The sequence below is a fragment of the Cantharellus anzutake genome (genome assembly GCF_015039405.1).
Source record: "Cantharellus anzutake strain C23 chromosome Unknown EI90scaffold_14, whole genome shotgun sequence".
Taxonomy (NCBI): Eukaryota; Fungi; Basidiomycota; class Agaricomycetes; order Cantharellales; family Hydnaceae; genus Cantharellus; species Cantharellus anzutake.
The window spans coordinates 14,844-34,754 of NW_024066964.1; the positions used below are offsets into that span (position 1 = coordinate 14,844).

The following is a 19,911-nucleotide window of genomic DNA, read 5'->3' on the forward strand; positions in this document are numbered from 1 at the left end:
CCGGGTAAATTAATCACATACTCACTTTGAGGAGTTTCTAGAATCACCGGCTCCATTTCTTCGGTCTCTTCTTCCGGGAAGGTCACCTGGTCTTCTTGGGATTCATGGGCGTCATCGTCGGGAACTCCCCCTTCGTCGCACTGATCTTGGTGACTGGAACCCACAGGGTGGGCAATAATTGGGCTATTCTCCTGAACCCAGGCCGATGCAAGATCTTCTCCCCATTCAGAATCGTGCTCGGCCAGCTGTTTTGCCATCCACAAAGCAAATGAAAGGCTAGTCCCATGTCGCTTCTAGGAGTATGACGCGTCACAAACGTGCACTTCGCTAGTCCTGCGGCTGACGACTTACTCCCCACTTGTTTCCGAACTCCCATTTCTGGACAAGTGCGTCTAACGTGTGAAGAAAATCAATAAACGGCTGTTCTTTCCCAAAAGCGATATCCGCGGCGGTGATGCTGTTCAGATATTCGTCCGAGCAATCTGTTTCTGCAGAATTCGGAGCCTAAGCACAGTCATCAATTCATAGAGAAACTTTCGCCTGGGTTTAGATTTACTCACCCCCTCATCGCCATTCTCGAACTTTCCATGTTCTAAACGCAACGTATACATCGAGCCACCTGGCTCGGCAAGCTGTAAAAGAGCATAGCCTCGGCCGGAACCCAGTGCCTCCCTGACAGTGAACCGCTCCACCTGAGCGTGACTAAGATCGAGTTGTGTCTCTGGATATGGGGAGAACAAGGGTTTGGAGAGAGATATAAAACGTAAATTAGGAGGGACTCTTGCAGGAGATGCTGTGTTCCCCGAGGGATGCAAGTTCCCGACCTCGCATGAGGAGCTGGTGGGAAAGTTATGGAGCCTTTTCAACGCGGGGAGGATTGATGGGACAGGGCCAAAAAGGATCACACTTGGATCAAATCGTGGAGGGGGATTGTAAGCGCCATCGAACAGTAGTGCCAGTCTTGGGGCTGGCACCTGCGACGAGTCACTAGAATGGGAGTGGAATGATATGGGGGAGGTTGCACCAAGAGCGCGAGGAATTGAGTGCGCCGATGGTGAGGCGTTGGGAGCACTGCGTGTGCTGCTCGCCCTTGAGCGTGTGCGTTTTCGGACCTTCGACCACCAGCTTGATAGAATCGAGCCACCACTGGCGGCACGCCTCCTAGATCCTAATGAAGCACTGTCAAACCGTATGGAGTTTATTTGGGATGAGGGAAGGGAATGATCCATAGTGGAGGAAGCAAGGGTGTGATGAGTCGGCGACTGACACCGAGAGAGATATGAATTATTACCGTTGAGACATACGCTCCCTTTCGAGCCATGAAGCCTATATACGGTTGCACACTACCATGAGGCAAGACTGCAGCACCGAGAGATTCTGAGGAAAGCCCAGCTACAAAGGACACAACTCGCGCGCAGCCATACTAAACGTTCGGCGCCCTAATACTCCCAAAACGATCCAACACGCGGTAGACATGAGGCAAAACACACAAAATGCTTTTCATATGGCCGAAGTGAATCAAACCTCGCCATCAGTCGGCGCGCGGCAAAAGTATCGGATCTCGCCTTCCACGTGTCCACCCGCAGGCGAACCAGAGTTCGCACCTGTATCCAATATTATACTTCCATTAGCGTAAGCCAAAAAGCACAGTGGTTTCTAGATGTCACGCCATGGTTCCTTCGACTCTTCGGAGACACGCCTCACGGGCATCATGGCTTCTTCCCTGGAGGTGGCCTGAAATACATTGTTGACAACTGCGAGCCGATGGACCTTGCGCCAACATCTTCCCTCCCAAAAAGCTTCAACATTTCCGCAATCACATCCATCTTTTCCATCTTCTCCCCTGGAGAAGGTATCGGCATCCCCTTTTTCCTGCCTATCACCAGTTCCACTGTGACATTTCGGTCCAGTTCTTTCTTAACTTTGTCTAACTTCCGCTCGAGATCTTCTCGCTCGATGCTCCACGTAATCTGAATCTCTTTTGGTGGGTACGTGCGTTTGGGTTTAACGGCAGCTTTGTCTTGTTTATGAAGTTCTTTGAGCTTTTCCTTACTAATGACACGGACAATGGGTTCGGGTTCGGAGAGGATGAGCTCAACGCGTTCATCGACTTTGTTGATGTTTGATAAGACGGTGGATAGGGGCGTGAGTGGTCCGACTTCTCGTGTGGATTCATCTCGGATGCGGACATATTGGTGTGGAATTTTTTTATCAAGGATTCGTTTCCGAACTTGTATGGATCTATGCCGTGACTGGAAGATGAATGTTTTGATCTGGATGGAAGGAAGACCAAGTGTGAAGTGGGGGTGATGGGTTGTCCCAGGCAGCAAATATCTTGCCAGTTGTGAAGCTGAAAGGGACGCTGAGATCATCTTAAGGATTCGCCAAGTCCCGACAGCTCTAGTTCCACGAGTTGACTTCGACGGTGAGACCCCGTTGTCCCAACGTCGTCAAGAAATTTTCAAGCGTGGCGTGAGAGAGATTTTCCCACGGTTTGCTGTTTGATTACCTCCGTCAGTGCCAGACGAAGGTCGAGGAGAATTGGATAGACAAAACAGCGATCTGTACAACAGTTATACAGCAGAAGTACAAGTCACGAAACAAAGTGGCCTCTCCTGAAGTAGAGTGGCTCACGAAGTTAAATATACACAACGCCAGGACTTCACCCATATACCCTCACAATAAATGGATACGCTAGAACGGCATCCACCCTTCATTCCCCTGCGGTCTTACCAAAAGCGTCCGGACCTTTCCCATCAACCACGCCTTCTCCCTTTCGTCAATAGGGCCCTCAATACATAAACTATCCAAAGCATTCCTCGATTGCGTACTGACCACCCGATCACCCAGCCAGCCTGCTGCTTCCAGATGCCCAGATGAGTTACCGAGTGGCGAGCAACTGAGCCGATACCTCCGCCTGGTTCCGTTCAGCCATTGATCTTCGCCCGATCTCGCCCTCAGCAGCGCTGTCAGTTCACGACCTATCATCTCATAAGAGCTCGCTCCAAGCCTTCTCGGTCGGCTAAGTGTGCTAATATGCATATCAAGGCCTATCTCGAGGGAATTCAGATTGGGGAGGAGAAAAGGTGCCTGCGAGATGCCTTCGACGGAGCCAAACGGTGATATCGCCCTGGCAAGGGACGTGAGCACATCATGAGTGAATTGGAAGTCACTCAGGACGGATAATTGCTCAATTTTGGGGGCTTGGGTGAACTACCATAGAAGGATGACGTCAGTTTCCACCAAACTCATGGCTTTGAACTCTTTTCTGCTCACAAATGATTCCATGAGCTGAATAGATATATCATACCGCCTCGAGAAATGTTCCACCTTTGGTAAGTAGACGCTCAGCTTCGTCAAATCCGGCGCAGAGATGTCTTCGAACAGTCTATCCAAAATGTACGCCTCGGTGTTCATAATAATCAAGTTCCGGAGTGTCTTCGGCATAACGACCGTCTTGTCCTTTGATGAAGGACTGTAGCGCCACACCGATATACACAACCGTTCGAGTCGAATGCACGACCAGCAAACCTCCTTCAACTGCTGATAGTCCAATCTTGAAACGGTAAGATTCACTAGCTGTTTCCCAAGAGAAGCGTAGTTAAACTCGATATGGAACTGACCCATGAGGCGTAATGTATGGAGATGTGGGAGTTTATGCCCGAAACAGGTGCTTCCTATGCCCCAGTCACCTCCATTAGGAGCTAGATTCAGCATTTCTAACCCGTGCAGCCGATCATCAAATAATGGAGAATGGAATAATTTCGGAGTGTCGTGGCCCATAGCAAGGAACTCGTAATGGAGGGACCTCCACTTCGAGGTGGTGTTAGCGGGAGTAATGCTCTTTTGGTCGTCAAGTGAATGCATAACAACGTCCAGCCGACGCTGGGAGCCCGCGCGCGATCTCCATAGTGAAATGAGGCTATCCGACCAAGAAAGATCCAACAATGACCAGAGACTGCTATGTCCAATCGCAATCTCTCGCCAGCGCGTTGAAACCTGAGAGAGGGCCATCACAGTTGAGCGAACCGCCTTAGAATCATCGACGGCTGTGATGCAATTGCTAAACATTTGCCGCATGATCTCTACAGGGATGAGATTGACAGGAGTTAAGGAAGACTTGACCTGCGCAATGCGTAGCCGGATGCAGGATTGTGACACCCGCAATATATCCTGGACCTTCGCGAGATCGATGGATACCTGCTCGAGGGACTCCAGGCGCCCAATTGTCTCTGGGCTCACCCTAAGTAGACGCTGGGAGGAGAGGTCGCTGGGGTGAAGCAAATGAACGTCATCATTCTCGAGGAATTGACGCAACGCTGTGGCTTCCCGAAAGAGCCTGTTGAAAGTCGGGACGTATTCTGAGACCATCCCCTTTGATGACAACTATGAACTTCAAGATGGAGTAGGGTGCGCGAGAGGGACAACGGTGCCCCGGAGGATCCGTCGCTCATTACAGATTCCAAGCTGAATTACCGCTATTCGGCGGTCGTGGCTGTTCCACGCATAAACGGTTCGTGCCGGTCATGCTTCCTCTTCATCCTCGTGTGACCCACCTCAAGGCTGTACGTGCGGCTTATGGGCCAAATGTTCCCGATACAGTTAGTTCGCAATGCAGCATCCCCGCAGATGACTGAAGCCATTGCATGCAATGTGCTCCACTTGCCCACGCACCTGCCACGTCTATACTAATAGAGGCTGGTGACCTGCCTACCTGCCACGGGCGGTTGATACCTTGCTTGCTAGGATTCGAGATTCGAGTGCTGAATAGATATATATGCATATGTATGGCAGCACGGACGCTACTCCCTTGAATGCTCAATACGTTCTGCATTAGTTCCAAAGGGGAGAATTTCGTCTGGGATGGCAATCCGCAAAGCGTACACCTATTGTAAGGCCATGTGCGTTTGTTGGTATTGATATTCTCAAGTCGTGTCAGACGATAATTAACCGATTGGTATATTTGTCCGCCGCTATATTTGTGAACACAGTTACGCTGGTCTTATGTTCGTATCGCCCACTGCGCTCCCAGGCCCAGTCTACCTGCGCATATTGTGCTGCATCTCCGATACAATAGGGTACTGCCCTCAAGGAACCTTACAATCATGCCCTTGCTTCATGCGCACACCTAAGCTTCAACCCCACTGCTACATAGGGTATGTTCACCTGGTATCACGATGCCCTGCCGATTCCTTGTTGTTTGCTTGGTGGGAACACTCATCACAGCTCTCGATAGCAGCTGATCACAACACCTTGGGCTTCACTTGCGGATGGGATTAGCCTTTCGGTGCCACGTTCCATGTGGTCAATTATTTTGCCACCATCAGAACAAGAATTCGTTAGTAAACTGCAAATATACGGGCATTCGTAGAATTGATGCAAATTACACGCTTTAAGCACCATTTCGCTCTTGGTATGTACTCATCTAGCGCCACCTGTGTCTCATCGGCATTCGTGTAGGTGACTAGCATTGAGAATGACGGAGATGACTCTAACCCGGCAGAACCATGATTCTCCCACTGGTACGCGCTTCCTCATTGGACGAAGACAGTTCCTGGTTCAGTAATTGTTAGTCCGTCTCGGGGACGGTGTTACAGCGTTGGTTATCCCGATACTGCAGCACGCTAGAGTCAACTTTCGCAGTATGGCCGAAATTCAACCTGTGGTGGCTGACTTAGAATGTCATGGCCGAGAGTACTCGTTAGGTGGTGGAGCAGCGAGACTTTGGCCCATCGGAATGGCGGTGCCTGGGGAAATGTCACCGATAATGAATTAGTCTCGAAAAGACGAGGACGCTCCGCAATTCCATCTTTCATGTTTTTGCTGAGGGTTCGCGGATTATTCAAGTTTGCCAATGGATCTCCAACAACAGCTGGTGGGTGACTACTGACTTATCGCCAGAATTATCTGTTGGACATCCCTCAATCTCGTGCGAGCGTTGGAAGCTTTGAGAACTTCGCCATTGAAACCGATGCTGAATATGACCAGTGGCGATACGGCGCGTTGGCCCAAAGGGAATGGGTGGTACGAAAGTCGTTTCAGACATCTTGAAGACAAGATATGTGGAAGATGGGGCTGGGAGTTGGCACGGACAGGCCGGGTCGTTTGCACGATACATTAGTGTACGCAGCTAGCTGTGAGAACGAGCGGTAGCGCGCGTTTTCAACCAGACCATGGAAGCGATCCGAAGCCAATGAGCTACGATAACACGAATATCTGATCACCAGTGCAATGCGTTCTGTTGGAAAGCGTAGGTGTCAACCGGTATTCTGCCGTGCCGTGCAGCGTGCAGCAGGGTGTTGCGTCAGGTGTTGTTGTATGGAGAATTGAAAACCATCGGAGACGGCACGATTTATACGATGTCAAGAGGCATCACAGGCTACTTATCACGTTGGCCTCCATGAAAATATCGGTATGTGTTTGATAATATAACGGAGCATCTGCATGCCTACCGCCCTTGTCCATATAAGTTACAGATGGGATTAACCTAGTCAACCGCTTTGCCACCATGAGAACAAGATCGATGTGTGTTACAAAAGAGTGATCTACATATACGTTAAGTAGGGGCTTTCGACCACGAGTGGTACTCCTCCAGCGTCACCTGCGCTCCATCTGCATTCGTGTAGGCGAAAGGTTTAGCATCGAGGATGACGAAGATGACTCTGACCCAGTCAGGACCACGATTCTCCCACTGGTGTGCGGTCCCTCTTTGGACAAAGACAGTTCCCGGTTCAGACAATGTTAGGGGAGGACCATCCTCAAGAACCAGCGTCAGTTCTCCTGATACTGCAGCAAGCCAGAGTCAATTGAGGAAATCTTTTGTGTGATGGTTGAGATCCAACCCGTAGTGGCTGACTTACTCAGAATACCATAGTCAAGAGTACTCGTTCGGTGCTGTTCAGAAACGTTTCGACGAACAATCTTGGGAGTGCAGCGAGACTTCGGCTCTTACCATTGGAACGATGGCACCCGGGGGGACGTCCTGGGCAAGAAAATTTGTCCCATTAGTCTGGAAGATACCAGCACGATCCGGACTTTCATCTCTCAAGTCTTTGCTGAGAATGGGAGGTGATCGAAATTTGTCAACAAATTTCCGAAAACGATCAGCGCATAGATACTCACTTATCTCCCGAATTATCTGTTGGCCATCCTTTAGTGACCCAGAATCTCGTGCCAACGTTGGGGGCACTGGAAACTTCCCCATCGAAAATGGTGGTGCTCTTCCCATCGGGAGTATGGCCAGTGACGATACGACGCGGTGGCTTGAAGGGATTGGGTGGTATTGAAGTCGTTTCAGACATCTAAGGATGAGATATAAGGCTAAGCCCCACAACGGACGGTGAGGGTCGAACCTCTATACCAGTGCGTGCTATCAAAAAGGGTCAGACATAGGTGCCAAGCGGCATATATACTGCCGTGCAGCGTGCAGTAGTAAGGAAGCTGCGTCAGCTAATAATATTGCTGTGTGGGAGATCGAAGACTTGCAATTGGGGACGACACTATTCGTAAAATGAATGTGACGGACGGAGCATCATCATTTAAGTGAAGCCGCCGTCAAGCGCGCGGTGGGTCTCGTGATTGTCTAAAAATGGTAGGGAATCAGGGTCAATAGTATATTACGTCAGAAATTTTAGGCGGAACCGCTCCGCACTTGTATATAAACTAGTTGAATGCCTTCGGCTGGTCGCGAACTCATGAGTGCGACCGCAAACTCACAATGTGAGCCATTCTGACGCAGGCTGTGCACGAAATGAAGAATAGACACAATCCATTTTGATTCTCATTTTGAACCGTGTTACAGACAGTATGTTATACAGAATGTCAGTCAATTCAAATCATTTCCAATGACCGATGGTTTCAGACAATCTCATTTTCCTCGGTTGTCTTGGGAGGTGTAAGCAGGTGAGGTAGGGAAGGAGAGGGAGAAGGGATTTCATTCAACTGAGAACAGTGGGTGAATCTCTTCAGTCGACAGTGGATAGGAATATGTCAGGGCACGGCCTAACCGGCTACCCTGACTCCCTATGCCGGAAGGGAGTTGCCGTCAGACGATCCGGAGTGATCCGAAGAACGCAGGTACTGTGGTATAATGACCATAAGTTCAGTCGCATGTTGCACGAAGGTTTTGAACTGAACTAAAAGTAGTATTGTCGCATGTCGCAATGAAAATTTGAACTAATGAAGAAGGATCTACAACTATATTATGTCTGTCGTTACCACCCATCCCACCATCTATTTCGTGCCACTAAATTGATGGGTTTCCTCATCCTCTCCCCTTGGCGCACCAGCTCCGAAGGGATTGGATCCCTACTACAAGAAACCAAGCTGCCCTTGCATCACTTGAGCTTGCATCCAAACCTTGTGATTTCGAGGATGTTCTGCCATTGTTTATTGGGACTCTCCTGCCTGACCTTCGACTCCCTTTGATAACATTTCTCGATTTTCACCTTCCACAATTGCCACCTGAGAATGTCCTGATTCATATTGCATACAACCCCTACTGTCACTTCACTTAGTCTTGATGCCGTCAATTCTCTACCATGGCCTCCACTGCACTCTGCCAGGCAGTTTCTCGCTCTGAGCCCTCCATGAACTGGATAATGACTTTCCTGAGGAGGATGCCAATGACATGGGTTCTAATTCATCGCTTGGTGATGGTAAAAGTGAAGGGATCCATGAGTGTTGCGAGGCCAAAGGAAATTTCTGGCTTACTGTATCTATCAAAGGACAATTTTCCATTCTGGTCATACTTGGAGATGTGGCGCTAAGAAGAAGATGAACTTCACATAGTGATTGTCGCATGTCGCACCAAAGGATGAACTATGCCAGTAGGACCCGGCAATCCCCGAAAACCGTGGGAATGAACCTATGGTCGTTATACCACAGCAATCTCGCTTAGCTCTCGCTTAGCATCCCGCTTCTATCTTCCATCCACATGTCACCCCTTTCCCACACCTCGCTTACGATTATCCGAATGAATAGCTATCTTTTCATGTCGTCATTCTATCGGCTGTTTCTTATCTCGTTTGTAGCCGCACTCTAGTGGATAGCGGTATCCATGTATATGAGCCCTATCTCTGCTGAAGGTGGCACTTCAGCGTTAACAATGACTAGGATTCTCGGGAACACCCTTATCGTCATGAACTGACATGCAGTCCCTGACAGAATACTGTTATGGGCCTCACGGAGCTAAGGTGCAAGAGATGTGGACAAGGTCGGAAGCAAGGGCTCAGATCATGAGGGAACAAGACAAGAGAGACAAGGGCTAGACGCTGAGATCAATTGAGGTGAGTAACCTGTGTTGATCAGCTGAGGGTAACCTTAGCTGATCAACGGTCTATATATACATCGAGAGTTACAGTTTGGACTAGGCCGAATGCAAAGTGTATTGGCTTTGAACAAGTCCGACATGTGAGTCCGTTAAGTCCATTGGTGTTACGCTAACAGTAACAAATACATACTTGCAATTGGTTGTTAACTTGAAAGTGCCTGAGGTGAAGAGTGATGCATATCAAGGCATTTGGTTCAGAAATTTCCAAAGCTACATCCAAATTGTTGGGATGCTATGGGAGTAATAGGGGGATTCACAAAGGCAAATCTGGAGCAAAACTAAGACACAACTTGAATGCAACTCCATCATGTGTGGGTACAGTTTTGCCTCAATAGTTTTCACAGTTTAGGATTAGTTTTGAACTAGTTATGGGGCGTTCACAAAGATGGTCCATATCTTAGACTAATTAATATTTCTTTAACACCATCTGCCCTGAGCATGAATGACTTATGTAAGAACTATACAGCTGATGCCGACTCTCAGCCCCCATGAACAACTGATTTTTGCAACACTGAAGCATGCTCACAGTCTCCAAAATTCCTACTATCAGCGCCACCATCGCTTAATCCTGTCCCAAACCTCTACTGACATAGATGGCTCAGAGTCTAGCAGTATGGATACTGTTATGGTTAAGCCATAACCCCAGATGGACCCGATGGACGTTGTCATATCCATACAACTCCAGACCTCCACTCCTGATTCTGGACCTCCATCTCCTCCAGAACTCCACATTGTTATGGTTTAGCTGTAACCCCGAGTGGGAGCGGACTTGATGGACGTCTCACATGTCTTCATCTCATGTGTCTTGCCTATTTCAGTTCCATCTCAATTCATGTAGCTTTGCGACTACCTGTATGACTTGGATGTCTCTCTTGTTTCATCTCGCATGTGTTAGCCTGTTTTCATGTATATAAGGAGTTGACCAGTGAAGATGGATTCTTCAACTGGTCAACACAGGTTGCCAACCTGAATTGACTTCTTGTGATCTTGTGACTTGTGGCTCGTGATCTTCTTGCTCGTGACCTCGCTTCTCGTGATCTCACAACTCTCGCTCCGTCCCACTCCATTCTCACGCTCTTAGCGCCGAGAGGTTTGTGACACACATCCTCCACCTCCACCTCCCCCTGTTGGTTGTTGAGAGCCCACTCTACCTCTGGCTCCAACACAATGTCCAACACTACCTCTGGTCCGACTCCAGTTTACTCCAGGTCCGATCCCAACCTCATACCTTCCAGACCAGAGCTTGTGATGCTCCACACCTCTGGCTCCGGACTCCTGTACCGGAACCCCATTGCACCTCCACCTCCGGAACTCTGGTCACGTCTCCACCTCCAGACTTTGACCTCCTCCTCTGCCTTATCTCCTTGTATTCTTTATTGCATTTCATTTATTATGTATGTCTAGCCAATATTCCGGACTTTGACTTCTGACTCCAGACCTCCAGAACTTACTCCAGACCCTGCAGTCTCTACTGTATGGTGTCATTTAATCCTCTTGTTGCTTCCTCCTTATTTAGATGGCTGCTTCCTTTCCACATTAGTCAGCTGTCATTCCCCACAACCCACTCCACTCCTTCCCCTCTTGGCCTTGCCCTTTTGGGAAGCACCATAGAGTTCCAACCCTTGACCCTTGGGGTTGTTCCCTCATCCAGTCCCCCTTTGTCTCCTTCCAGTTCCCTTTGTCCTCTGACTCCACTCCTGTATTATTATATATATGTACACTCTGTACATAGTTTCCTGTACCCCTAGTCTGAAATCGACGATGACTAGAGAACCAGAATCAACTGGATTGTCCGGACAATTATGCACTCTATAACAGACATCTCATGTGTCTCACATGTCTTGTTCATTTCAGTTTCATCTCAATTCATGTAGCCTTGCGACTACCTGTATGGCTTGGATGTTTGGTCTGTTTCTCCTGTCTCATCTCGCATGTCTCAGCCTGCTTTCATGTATATAAGGAGTTGACCAGTGAAGATGGATTCTTCAACTGGTCAACACAGGTTGCCAACCTGAATTGACTTCTTGTGATCTTGTGACTTGTGACTTGTGATCTTCTTGCTTGTGACCTCACTTCTCGTGATCTCACAACTCTTGCTCTGCTCCGCTCCGTTCTCATGCTCTTAGTGCTGAGAGGTTTGTGACAGTTTGACCAGTTCCAAAACACATGACTTCTGGAACAGGTTATGTCTTTCTCGGATCAAAATATGTCTGCGAGCTCTACTCCTGGTCCTAGCAATCAAGACCCTACTATGCTCAATTTGGAAGTCTTGCTGAACTTGTTACAACAGCAGATGGTTCAGCATCAGGATTTGATGACTGCAATCCAGGCCCAGCAACAAGATCAACAGACTTTGATGAACATGGTTCAGATGCAACTTCAGAATGCAATGCCTGCTCCAGCTCCTGCCCCTGCGGTGGTGACAACTTCTCATCCTACCGTCAAGTTCCCCAATCCTATGGCTTTTACTGGCAAACCTTCTGGTGTTTGCTCCTACATCGCTGAAATTGAGTCCTGCTTCACACTTTATCTGAACCAGTTCAATACCAATTATGCTAAAACTATGTATTTTGGCACTTGGCTCAAGAATGAGACTGTGATGAAATGGTTTATGGGAGTTACTTGCACTGATGCTACGTTGTTGAGTGATTTTACGCATCTCAAAGAGGCTATTGAGAAGCACTTTGGAGATGTGGATTACGTCGAGACCACTCATTGCAAACTTTGAGCTCTCAAGCATACTACTATTGGAAAGGCTGCTGATTATGCTGCTGAATTCAAGCACATCAAAGTTGACTGCCAGCATTCCGATTATGACTATAGGTGTCATTGTCAGCACACACACCCTGACTAGCCCGGACCCGGACCTGCGTCCGGACCTGCTTCCACCTGCCGTGCTTCCTGCACGTGCGCATGCTCCGCACGCCGCATGCTCCGGGCCCAGTTCCTACCCCTTCATGTGACTTCCGGGTATCCCCGGAAGTTTTGCTGATATTGTGGCCACTGTGGGAAGATGGGAAGTTAGCTTCCTTCTCATCTTCTTACCCACAGTAGGATTGTGCCCTGGATAGGGCTGGTTACACCTCAGGGCTGTGGACCATAGGGGAAGGTCATGGGGACCCAGGAGTCGTCCCCTGACAGTCATATCCGTGCATACCCGATCCCGATCTGACTCCTAGACCCCCATCTTCATCACCTCCGGAGTCCTACCTTATCTCTGTCTGCTCCAATACTCACCTCAGACCGAACATCACTCCTCTCGCCACCCTCCTCTTACTCCTCATGACATCTCCACCCTTCCACCACTCTCCTACCCTACTTCCGTCCACTCCGATACTCACCTTTGGACCTGACACCTTTCCTCTCCTCCACTCCTCTCCCCACTCCTCTCTTCTCTCTCCTCCCTCTGACCCTCTTCCGCCAAACCTCTGGCAAGTTACGACCTTCTGCCACTGTCCCGTACCCTGTACTTGGACACCACTTGTACCTTCGCTCCAAGATCCCGTCATAGTTCTGACCTCGGACTTTGACTCCACCTTGGCTTAAGTCCATTGCATTGGTGACCTCATACTACGTAAACACCATTGCCAACATTCCTCGGACTTTCAACCCCACCTCCACAACCTCCATAAGCTCCGCAACCTCCGAGCTCCATGGATCATACTTGGCACTTTCACTGTTTGTAATGTATCTTTTGTGCTTTCCCCTCACCCTTATTTGGACTGCTGCTTCTTCCCATTCTAGCCAGTTAGTCATCATCCCCACTTCACCTCATCTTCCTGCCCCTCTGGGCTTCGCCCCCTATCTCCTTTCAGATGTACCACAGGTTCTAAACCTATGACCTTCGGTGCCGCTCCACTTTCGTCTTCCCTTTGTCCTGTTCAGATGCCTTTGTTCCGATTCGGACCCTCTTCGTTTCCTCGTGCTTTCGCCCTCTCCATTATATATCGGCACTTGTACATACTCGTTTTAGGCCCTTAGTCTAAAATTGACCTGAAATGCCCCCTAGAGACTTCCTGCTCAACGCCTCTGAAATTAAGGACCAAATGGACAAACAACAATGGCACAGTGCTCTGCATGAGTCGCTGAGGCCAAGGTCCCTCCTTGCTAAGTCTCCGGTTCCCCTCCAGAATCGTCTGCCCTTGCCCAGTTCTAACAATAGGTCAATTTATTTTGATGGACTACACAACACGATCCAGGCTTACTTGATCATTAATGTGCCTGACAATTTGGACATATTGATGGCTAAGTCGATTGAAATTGATCTGTGTCTGTCTCGGATGTGGGAGCCCATCTCTTGGAAGAGGTGGTTTTTTTCGATGGTGCAGACTTGGCCAACGCAGGATCCACCGGGCCAACCCTGGGGATTACAATGGTTTGGGGGAGAGTGGGCCATGACGACAAGGGAGCAGAAGATTGAATTGGGGTGGGTTTGGGAGACGCAGGGCATCCCCTTGCTGTGTGTGTGACTCTAAAGACATCCTCGTTGAGTTTGTCGTTAGCCTTATGGAGGGATTCGATCCGTTGATGAAGACAGTTGTTTTCAGAATGCAGGTCATCAGCCTTGTTCTGCAACATTTCATACTTATTCCTGAGCTTGTCGAGCTCATCATTCCTATGTTCGTCTTCGAACGTAGTCTCCTTACGTTTCTCAAGTTTCTTCTCAATACAGGCCCACATGACTTCCGTAATCATTTTGAGTTGATCAAGCCCTGTCTGCGTGGAACACGGCAGGTGGGGGTACTTCTCACTCACGCTTATGTGAGTGGGCAGGACCGAAGGGTCCTGTTTTGGGGTTAAAATGCCCGTGCTGGGCACTTCAGGGGCGACAGTCTGAGCAACTGTGGAGTTATCATCCATCGACGACATGGCAGCATCCATGGTGGGACTTACAGGTGGGGAATTTGGGCTGGAGTCTACAAGGGCCTCCTTGATGGGGGAAAGGTTGAGGGAAGAATCAGCGAGGGGGGATTCAGTCGCGTTCATTTGAGCGATTTCAAATTTAATGGTAGGAAGCAGGATTGATCCCGCTTTCGTTGCATTTATCCGGTATTATTCGGATATTCCCGGACTTGCCAGTTTAGGCAACTCATGGCTTCAACGCCATAGTTGGCCGTGATAAGGCATTGATATCTGCTGGTATCGGACTGGTAGGCGACGTTCACGCTGCGGTCGTGATGGTCCACTGGATCTATTGTCCAGTGTCTGATCCCATTGTTGATGGTTCAGTTCCTCGATGTTCTCTACCCCTTGTACTATTAGGTAGTCATCCAACGCAATTAGATCATTTACGTTGACCAAGGGTTCCCAAGTAAGGTCACCAAGTCCCCATTGGACACGGAACCATAAAGACTTATCATCGTCCCACCAATGGTCAATGATTTCCTTAACCTGGTATTCCTGTTCTGGGTCGTCGCCAAAGTCGTAAAATACTTCTATGGCGCACCCAGGGAATAACACAGAATCATTTGGCTCATGAGGTGCGAGCTGTGAGACATGGAACTTTGCAAAGATATTTCTTTGCGTCAACACTGGGGGAAGCCTGAGGACATAGTTTGATGAGTCCTCAAGTACCTCCAGTATTTTGTAAGGGCCAATATATGTTGGCAACAACTTGTGCGCCCTCCCCTTGGGGAGGTTCGGATCTTTCATTGAAAGATATGTGTAGTCCCCCTTCTTCAGTTTGGGGGAATCAGGGCGCTGATGTCGGTTTGCCTGGATAGCCTGTTCTACACGACTCTTAATAGTGGTGTCGTGAGCGGCCTGGATGTTGTCCAGGGCCCACTGGGCAAAGGATTTTACCCCCCAGCAATTCAGATGATGGCAGAGACACGGTCATCTGTGGTGTTAGAGACCAGATTGAGATGAAGGAGTCGTCTCCATGGCAGAGGGCTTCAGCCTCAGCAACTCAGGCCAGGAGCACTGTGCCAAGTTACACGTCTGTGCCCTAATTTACTTACTGGCAACGAGAACTAAAGGGGGATCAACTCTAGTCGATTTTATCACTGAAGTGTAACCTATGTACAAGTTAAGTATATATAGTTACAGCGAGGGCGGGCCTGTGAATAGTGGGACCGAGCGGAGCGGAGCTAATGGGGATAGATGCTAGCCAACTGAATATTACCGACGAGTCAGGTTGCAGGTTTAACGGAATGACAGGTTAAGACCCACAAGTGGAAAGGAGGGATGGGCCTGAAGGTAGACTTGCAGGGCAAGCAAGTGAATTGCCCAGCAGAGGTGGGAATGCGCTAGCGGACATCAAAGCTGTCCGGAGAGCTTCGGGGCTCCGTACTTAGGGAGGCATAGGTAATATATTGAATTGGAGGGGTGGTGACCATCGGGGGGGTCGGAGGTGATTGCGGAAACTGGAGGCTCTGAGGTTAGTGGTGGAGGAGTGGAGGTAATCTGGAGGAGCGGAGGTGGTCAAGGGTGATGGCCGTGGATGGATATGACATGTGGGAGGTATCCATATACCAACTCAAACGGGGCGAATCCCGTTGATTTATTCGCACTTGAGTTCAATGCGAATTCTACCATGGGTATATGCATGGCCCAATCTCATTGATCGGGTCAGACAAATGACCGAAGGATCTGGACCACCGTCTGGATCGCTTGTTCTGCTTGGCCATCCCCTTGAGGATGGAACGCAGTGGTTAACTTGAGTTTAACACCCATTAGTCAGTGTAACTCAGTCCAGAATTGAGACATAAACTTCGTGTCGCGATCTGACATGATGGATGTTGGCATGCCATGCAAATGCACGACATGTTGCAGGAACAAATGCGCCAGCTCAATTGTCTTGACCTGGGTCGTCACAGGCACTAGGTGAACCTGGCACGTTAGATGGCACAAAACTACCCAAAGGTAGTTATAACTCAGGCTCGTCAGGAATGGTCCAACGAAATCCATGGCAATTGACTCCCAAGGCTTCTCAGGGACTGGGAGCTGGTGCAGCAGTCCCAGATATTTGAGTTTGCTTTTCTTGGTCATCTGGCACGTCCTGCAGGATGTGCAGAATTTCTCGATGTCTTTTGACATCGAAGACCACCAGTAGTGTTTGCATACATACTCGAGCGTCTTTTTGATGCCGAGGTGACCAAGGATTCTGTGTGCGTGCTCGATCGCAATCCCATAATCCTCTCCCCTTTATGAATAGATTCAGGGAGGACAAGTTGTGGTTTGCCTGAATCATTCAGACGAAAAATCAGGCCATTGATGATTGAGAACTTGGGGAACTCCTCAGGTTTTGTGAGGATTCCTTTCCAAGCAGTGTGCCTGGAGTAGCCGTCTTTCACACTTGCGATGAAAGCATTGTCCTCTACATGAGGATGTAGTTCTGCCAATGGTGGCAGTACATCTTCGAGGGAAAAAAGCTCCCTCCTCCCTTGACAATCATCAGGGGGATCGAGCTTGGATGCCTCGAGATCTCATGGTTCCTGAGCATCTCCAATAGAGTGAGATGCAGCCAGGCATATGCACTGCAGTTTTAACCTGTGCAGGTGTAACAATTCTCGTGCTTCCTCAGCATGCGCCAAGGGCAAGTCGTCGCCCTCTTTATCAATCTGTATATCTGCGGATACGTAATTGTCATAGTGGACATCCTTGTCTGATGAGGATTCATAGTACCATGACAGGGTGTCAGCCACTTTGTTTGTGTGGCCCTGCACATACATGATGTCACAATTGAAACCGTGAAAGAAATTTTGCCAGCGAATGTGACGTGGCACAGTATGGTTCTTCTCTTTGAAGTAAGTAAGCACCTTGTGGTCAGTGACCACAGTGAATTTTCGCCCACCAGTCAGCTTGTCGAGCCATTTGGTGAGCACTTCCAGAACGCCTAGAGCTTCCAGCTCATAGGCAAAATACACCTGTTGAGTCAGGGTGAATTTCTTTGACATAAATGCAGCAGGGTTAGAGGTTTGCCACTCTTCACCCTGTGCGAGCACGGCCCTGACGCCAGCTGGGCAGGCATTGGTGATGACCCAGACATGGAACTTGTCTCGGTCTTCTGAAGGAATTGAATCTGGTATATCCCAGATTATGGGCTTTAGAATTGGCATCTTGCATGTGATCACTTTGATTTGCACAAAACACTTTTCGTGTAGGGCGCTCCAGTGGAATGGCATATGGTTGGTACATATGGATTGCAACAGTCCAGTGTATGCACTGACGTTGGGCAGGAATTTTGCTAGGTACTCAATGAGACCTAGGAACCGAAGAACCATGGTGTGGTTCTCTGGCGTTTGCCAGTTCCTTATTTTGTCTAATTTATCGGAATCTGCGTGGATTCCGTTTGAGTCCACTTTACACCCTAGTATGTCGAGTACAGGGGCGAATGGCTCAAATTTTCTTGGGCTCATGTAGAGCTTCTCGTCTTTTAGACGAGTATATATCCACAAGAATTTTTCGTTGTGTTGCTTCACTGTTGTAGTTCCGGTGAAGATGTCGTCGAACCATACATGGATGGCTCAACCGATTTGGTCCCTTAGGATCCAAGTCAAAACGTGCTGGAACGTGGAGGGGCCATTACAGTCCCCTTGTTGCAGCACGTTGGATATGAAAGTACCGCACAGGGTACTCATCCCAGTGTATTGTATGCAGTCCAGTTTGATATGAATCTGTTCATACGTGTCTGTCATATCCATCCCCGGCCATCGACTTCCGGTCCCTCTGATCCCTCTGGTCTAACTCCGCTCCTTCCTCACTAACCTCGGAGCTCCCGTATTCCGCAATCCTCTCGGTACCCCTCGATGGTCACCACCCCCTCATTTCAATTTATTACCTATGCCTCCCTAAGTACGGAGCCCCAAAGACTTCCGGACAGCTCCGACGTCCGCTAGCACACTCCTGCCTCTGCTGGGCAATACACTCGCCTGCCCTGCAGAGCCCACCTTCAGGCCTATCCCTCCTTTCCGTTTCTGGGTTATCGCCTGCCTTTCCGCTAACCCCGTGACCTGACTCGTCGGTAATATTCAGTCAGCTAATGTTTAACCCCGTTAGCTCCGCTCCGTTCGGCTCCGCCAATTGCGGACCCGTCTTCGCTGTAACCATATATATATCCCACTTGTACATAGGTTACATTCCAGTAATAAAATCAACTAGAGTTACCCCCCTTCGGTTCTGATTGCCAGTCAGTAAGTTAGGGCACGGACGTGTCACTAGGCACAGCGCTCTTGGCATAAGTTGCTGAGGCCAAAGCCCTCCGCTACGGAGACTCTCCCTCGTCTCGAATCTGGTCTCTGACATGCAAGGGCAAAGTCGCATCTGCAGCGACACTAAAAAGAAACGAGCGGTTTATTAAGAAACCGCAATCTCCCATCATGGGAGATTCAAACCAAAAGCCGTTGTCAGACGACGATGAGGATCAACATGATCCGGCATTAGCAACCACCTCAGGGCTGGTCCCTGAAGGTTCTAGAAACTTACGTGGAGTAAGTGCGGGGCCAAATACCCCCAGAACTCCACAACATACCGATCTAACCCAAGCTGGGGAAGATCCCTCACCTCCTCACAAGGTGATTGACTTGCGCGAAAAACGCGTAAGCGCCGAATGATCAGCCCAAAAAGCTGATCGGATAGAGTCGCAGGAAACTCCAGGGCCCCACTATCCCCTGGAGTCCCCCCTCATGTCCCCAAGTCAAGCCCCAAAGGCAGACAAAGGGAAACAAAGGGAAGAGCCCCTGTGTCGGCTATCCGAAAAACTACTGGACTTGTTCCAGGTTCCGTCTGAATGGAGGACGGAAAGTGAGGACCAACTTACTCTCAGGCTAAAAGCCTGAGAAGGCATGAAGATACGCCCTGAGAGCAGGATCTCCCAGAACGCGGAAGCTCCAAAAGAACTTCCGCTGTTTACACTCCCACACACCAGGCCAGACAAGGCAAGGTCGCCAACCTCGGAGGAGGTCTCCGAGATAATGAAGAGGAGGCGAACTGAAATGAGGGAGTTTGCTGAGGAAGCCTTACGCAAAAGTAAGGAAAAACCAGCAAACAGACCCCTCTATGAAAGGGAAGCACCCTCCGCAACGGCCTCGCCTAAACAAAGCGAGCGTGGAGTGTTCACTCCAAGAACCCATTCTGGAACCCCCAGAAGCGGAAATGTCAACTGGGGAGAGTCTCTGCTCGCCCAACCAAACTTCCTCCTGGAAAACCAGGAATCGCGCATAATAAACGTGATAAACTCGATCCAAAAAAAGATCGAGGAAACAAACCATAATAGTACGGCTCATCTAGAGATAACTCTAGAAAGAATGGCCAACGCAATCGATGCGTTGACTAAAAAAATCAGCGAACAAACAAACTTGCTGAAGGAAATAAATTTCTCACAGAAGAGTGAGGAAACAAATAAACACCCCTGGACCATGGTCCAGGACATAAATAGAACTCGTGAAAAATTCACGAAAAGAACCACCAGTGAAAGCACACTGGAATATCATCAGCGACTTGACAGAGACGCTAAGGAGATCCTTCTCCCAAGGATAGGAGAAGACGATGCCGAAAGAAGGCATCGTTCAGAGATTAGGAGGAGAATTGGCATGTACCAAAGGTTCGGCCAAATGTCCACTTATGATGGACCTCTCGAA

At 49.1% G+C, this 19,911-nt stretch overlaps 7 protein-coding genes across 7 annotated transcripts; 3 read left to right on the top strand and 4 right to left on the bottom strand.

Moving 5' to 3' along the window:
* The first annotated feature begins 51 nt into the window (after positions 1-51).
* On the top strand, positions 52-675 carry EI90DRAFT_3048634 (uncharacterized protein). Its single transcript, XM_039059633.1, has 3 exons — positions 52-167; positions 230-275; positions 332-675. The coding sequence occupies exons 1-3, from the start codon at positions 105-107 to the stop codon at positions 394-396; spliced, it is 174 nt and encodes a 57-aa protein (XP_038918292.1). The 5' UTR covers positions 52-104; the 3' UTR covers positions 397-675.
* EI90DRAFT_370312 (uncharacterized protein) lies at positions 167-1,505 on the bottom strand. Its single transcript, XM_039067522.1, has 4 exons — positions 1,292-1,505; positions 561-1,179; positions 352-488; positions 167-290 (listed from the first exon to the last, which is right to left on the bottom strand). The coding sequence occupies exons 1-3, from the start codon at positions 1,300-1,302 to the stop codon at positions 462-464; spliced, it is 657 nt and encodes a 218-aa protein (XP_038918293.1). The 5' UTR covers positions 1,303-1,505; the 3' UTR covers positions 167-290; positions 352-461.
* A 279-nt stretch (positions 1,506-1,784) lies between these two features.
* EI90DRAFT_2867859 (uncharacterized protein) lies at positions 1,785-2,228 on the bottom strand (the record flags this gene model as incomplete). The annotated part of the gene is made up of 1 exon (XM_039053839.1): positions 1,785-2,228. A coding segment is annotated over one exon (444 nt), but the record flags the coding sequence as incomplete, so codon positions are not given.
* Positions 2,229-3,128: 900 nt separating this feature from the next.
* Positions 3,129-4,517, bottom strand: EI90DRAFT_370323 (uncharacterized protein). Its single transcript, XM_039067523.1, has one exon. The coding sequence runs from the start codon at positions 4,369-4,371 to the stop codon at positions 3,214-3,216; it is 1,158 nt and encodes a 385-aa protein (XP_038918295.1). The 5' UTR covers positions 4,372-4,517; the 3' UTR covers positions 3,129-3,213.
* Positions 4,323-5,607, top strand: EI90DRAFT_370526 (uncharacterized protein). Its single transcript, XM_039067524.1, has 5 exons — positions 4,323-4,513; positions 4,603-4,785; positions 4,838-4,913; positions 4,992-5,207; positions 5,281-5,607. The coding sequence occupies exons 2-5, from the start codon at positions 4,647-4,649 to the stop codon at positions 5,369-5,371; spliced, it is 522 nt and encodes a 173-aa protein (XP_038918296.1). The 5' UTR covers positions 4,323-4,513; positions 4,603-4,646; the 3' UTR covers positions 5,372-5,607.
* A 787-nt stretch (positions 5,608-6,394) lies between these two features.
* On the bottom strand, positions 6,395-7,301 carry EI90DRAFT_2969829 (uncharacterized protein; the record flags this gene model as incomplete). The annotated part of the gene is made up of 4 exons (XM_039055670.1): positions 6,395-6,786; positions 6,861-6,894; positions 6,953-7,055; positions 7,123-7,301. 4 exons carry the CDS (start codon positions 7,299-7,301, stop codon positions 6,557-6,559), a joined length of 546 nt encoding a protein of 181 aa, XP_038918297.1. The 3' UTR covers positions 6,395-6,556.
* A 4,236-nt stretch (positions 7,302-11,537) lies between these two features.
* On the top strand, positions 11,538-12,059 carry EI90DRAFT_3014727 (uncharacterized protein; the record flags this gene model as incomplete). Its single annotated transcript, XM_039056815.1, has 1 exon — positions 11,538-12,059. One exon carries the CDS (start codon positions 11,538-11,540, stop codon positions 12,057-12,059), a length of 522 nt encoding a protein of 173 aa, XP_038918298.1.
* Between the last annotated feature and the right edge of the window lie 7,852 nt (positions 12,060-19,911).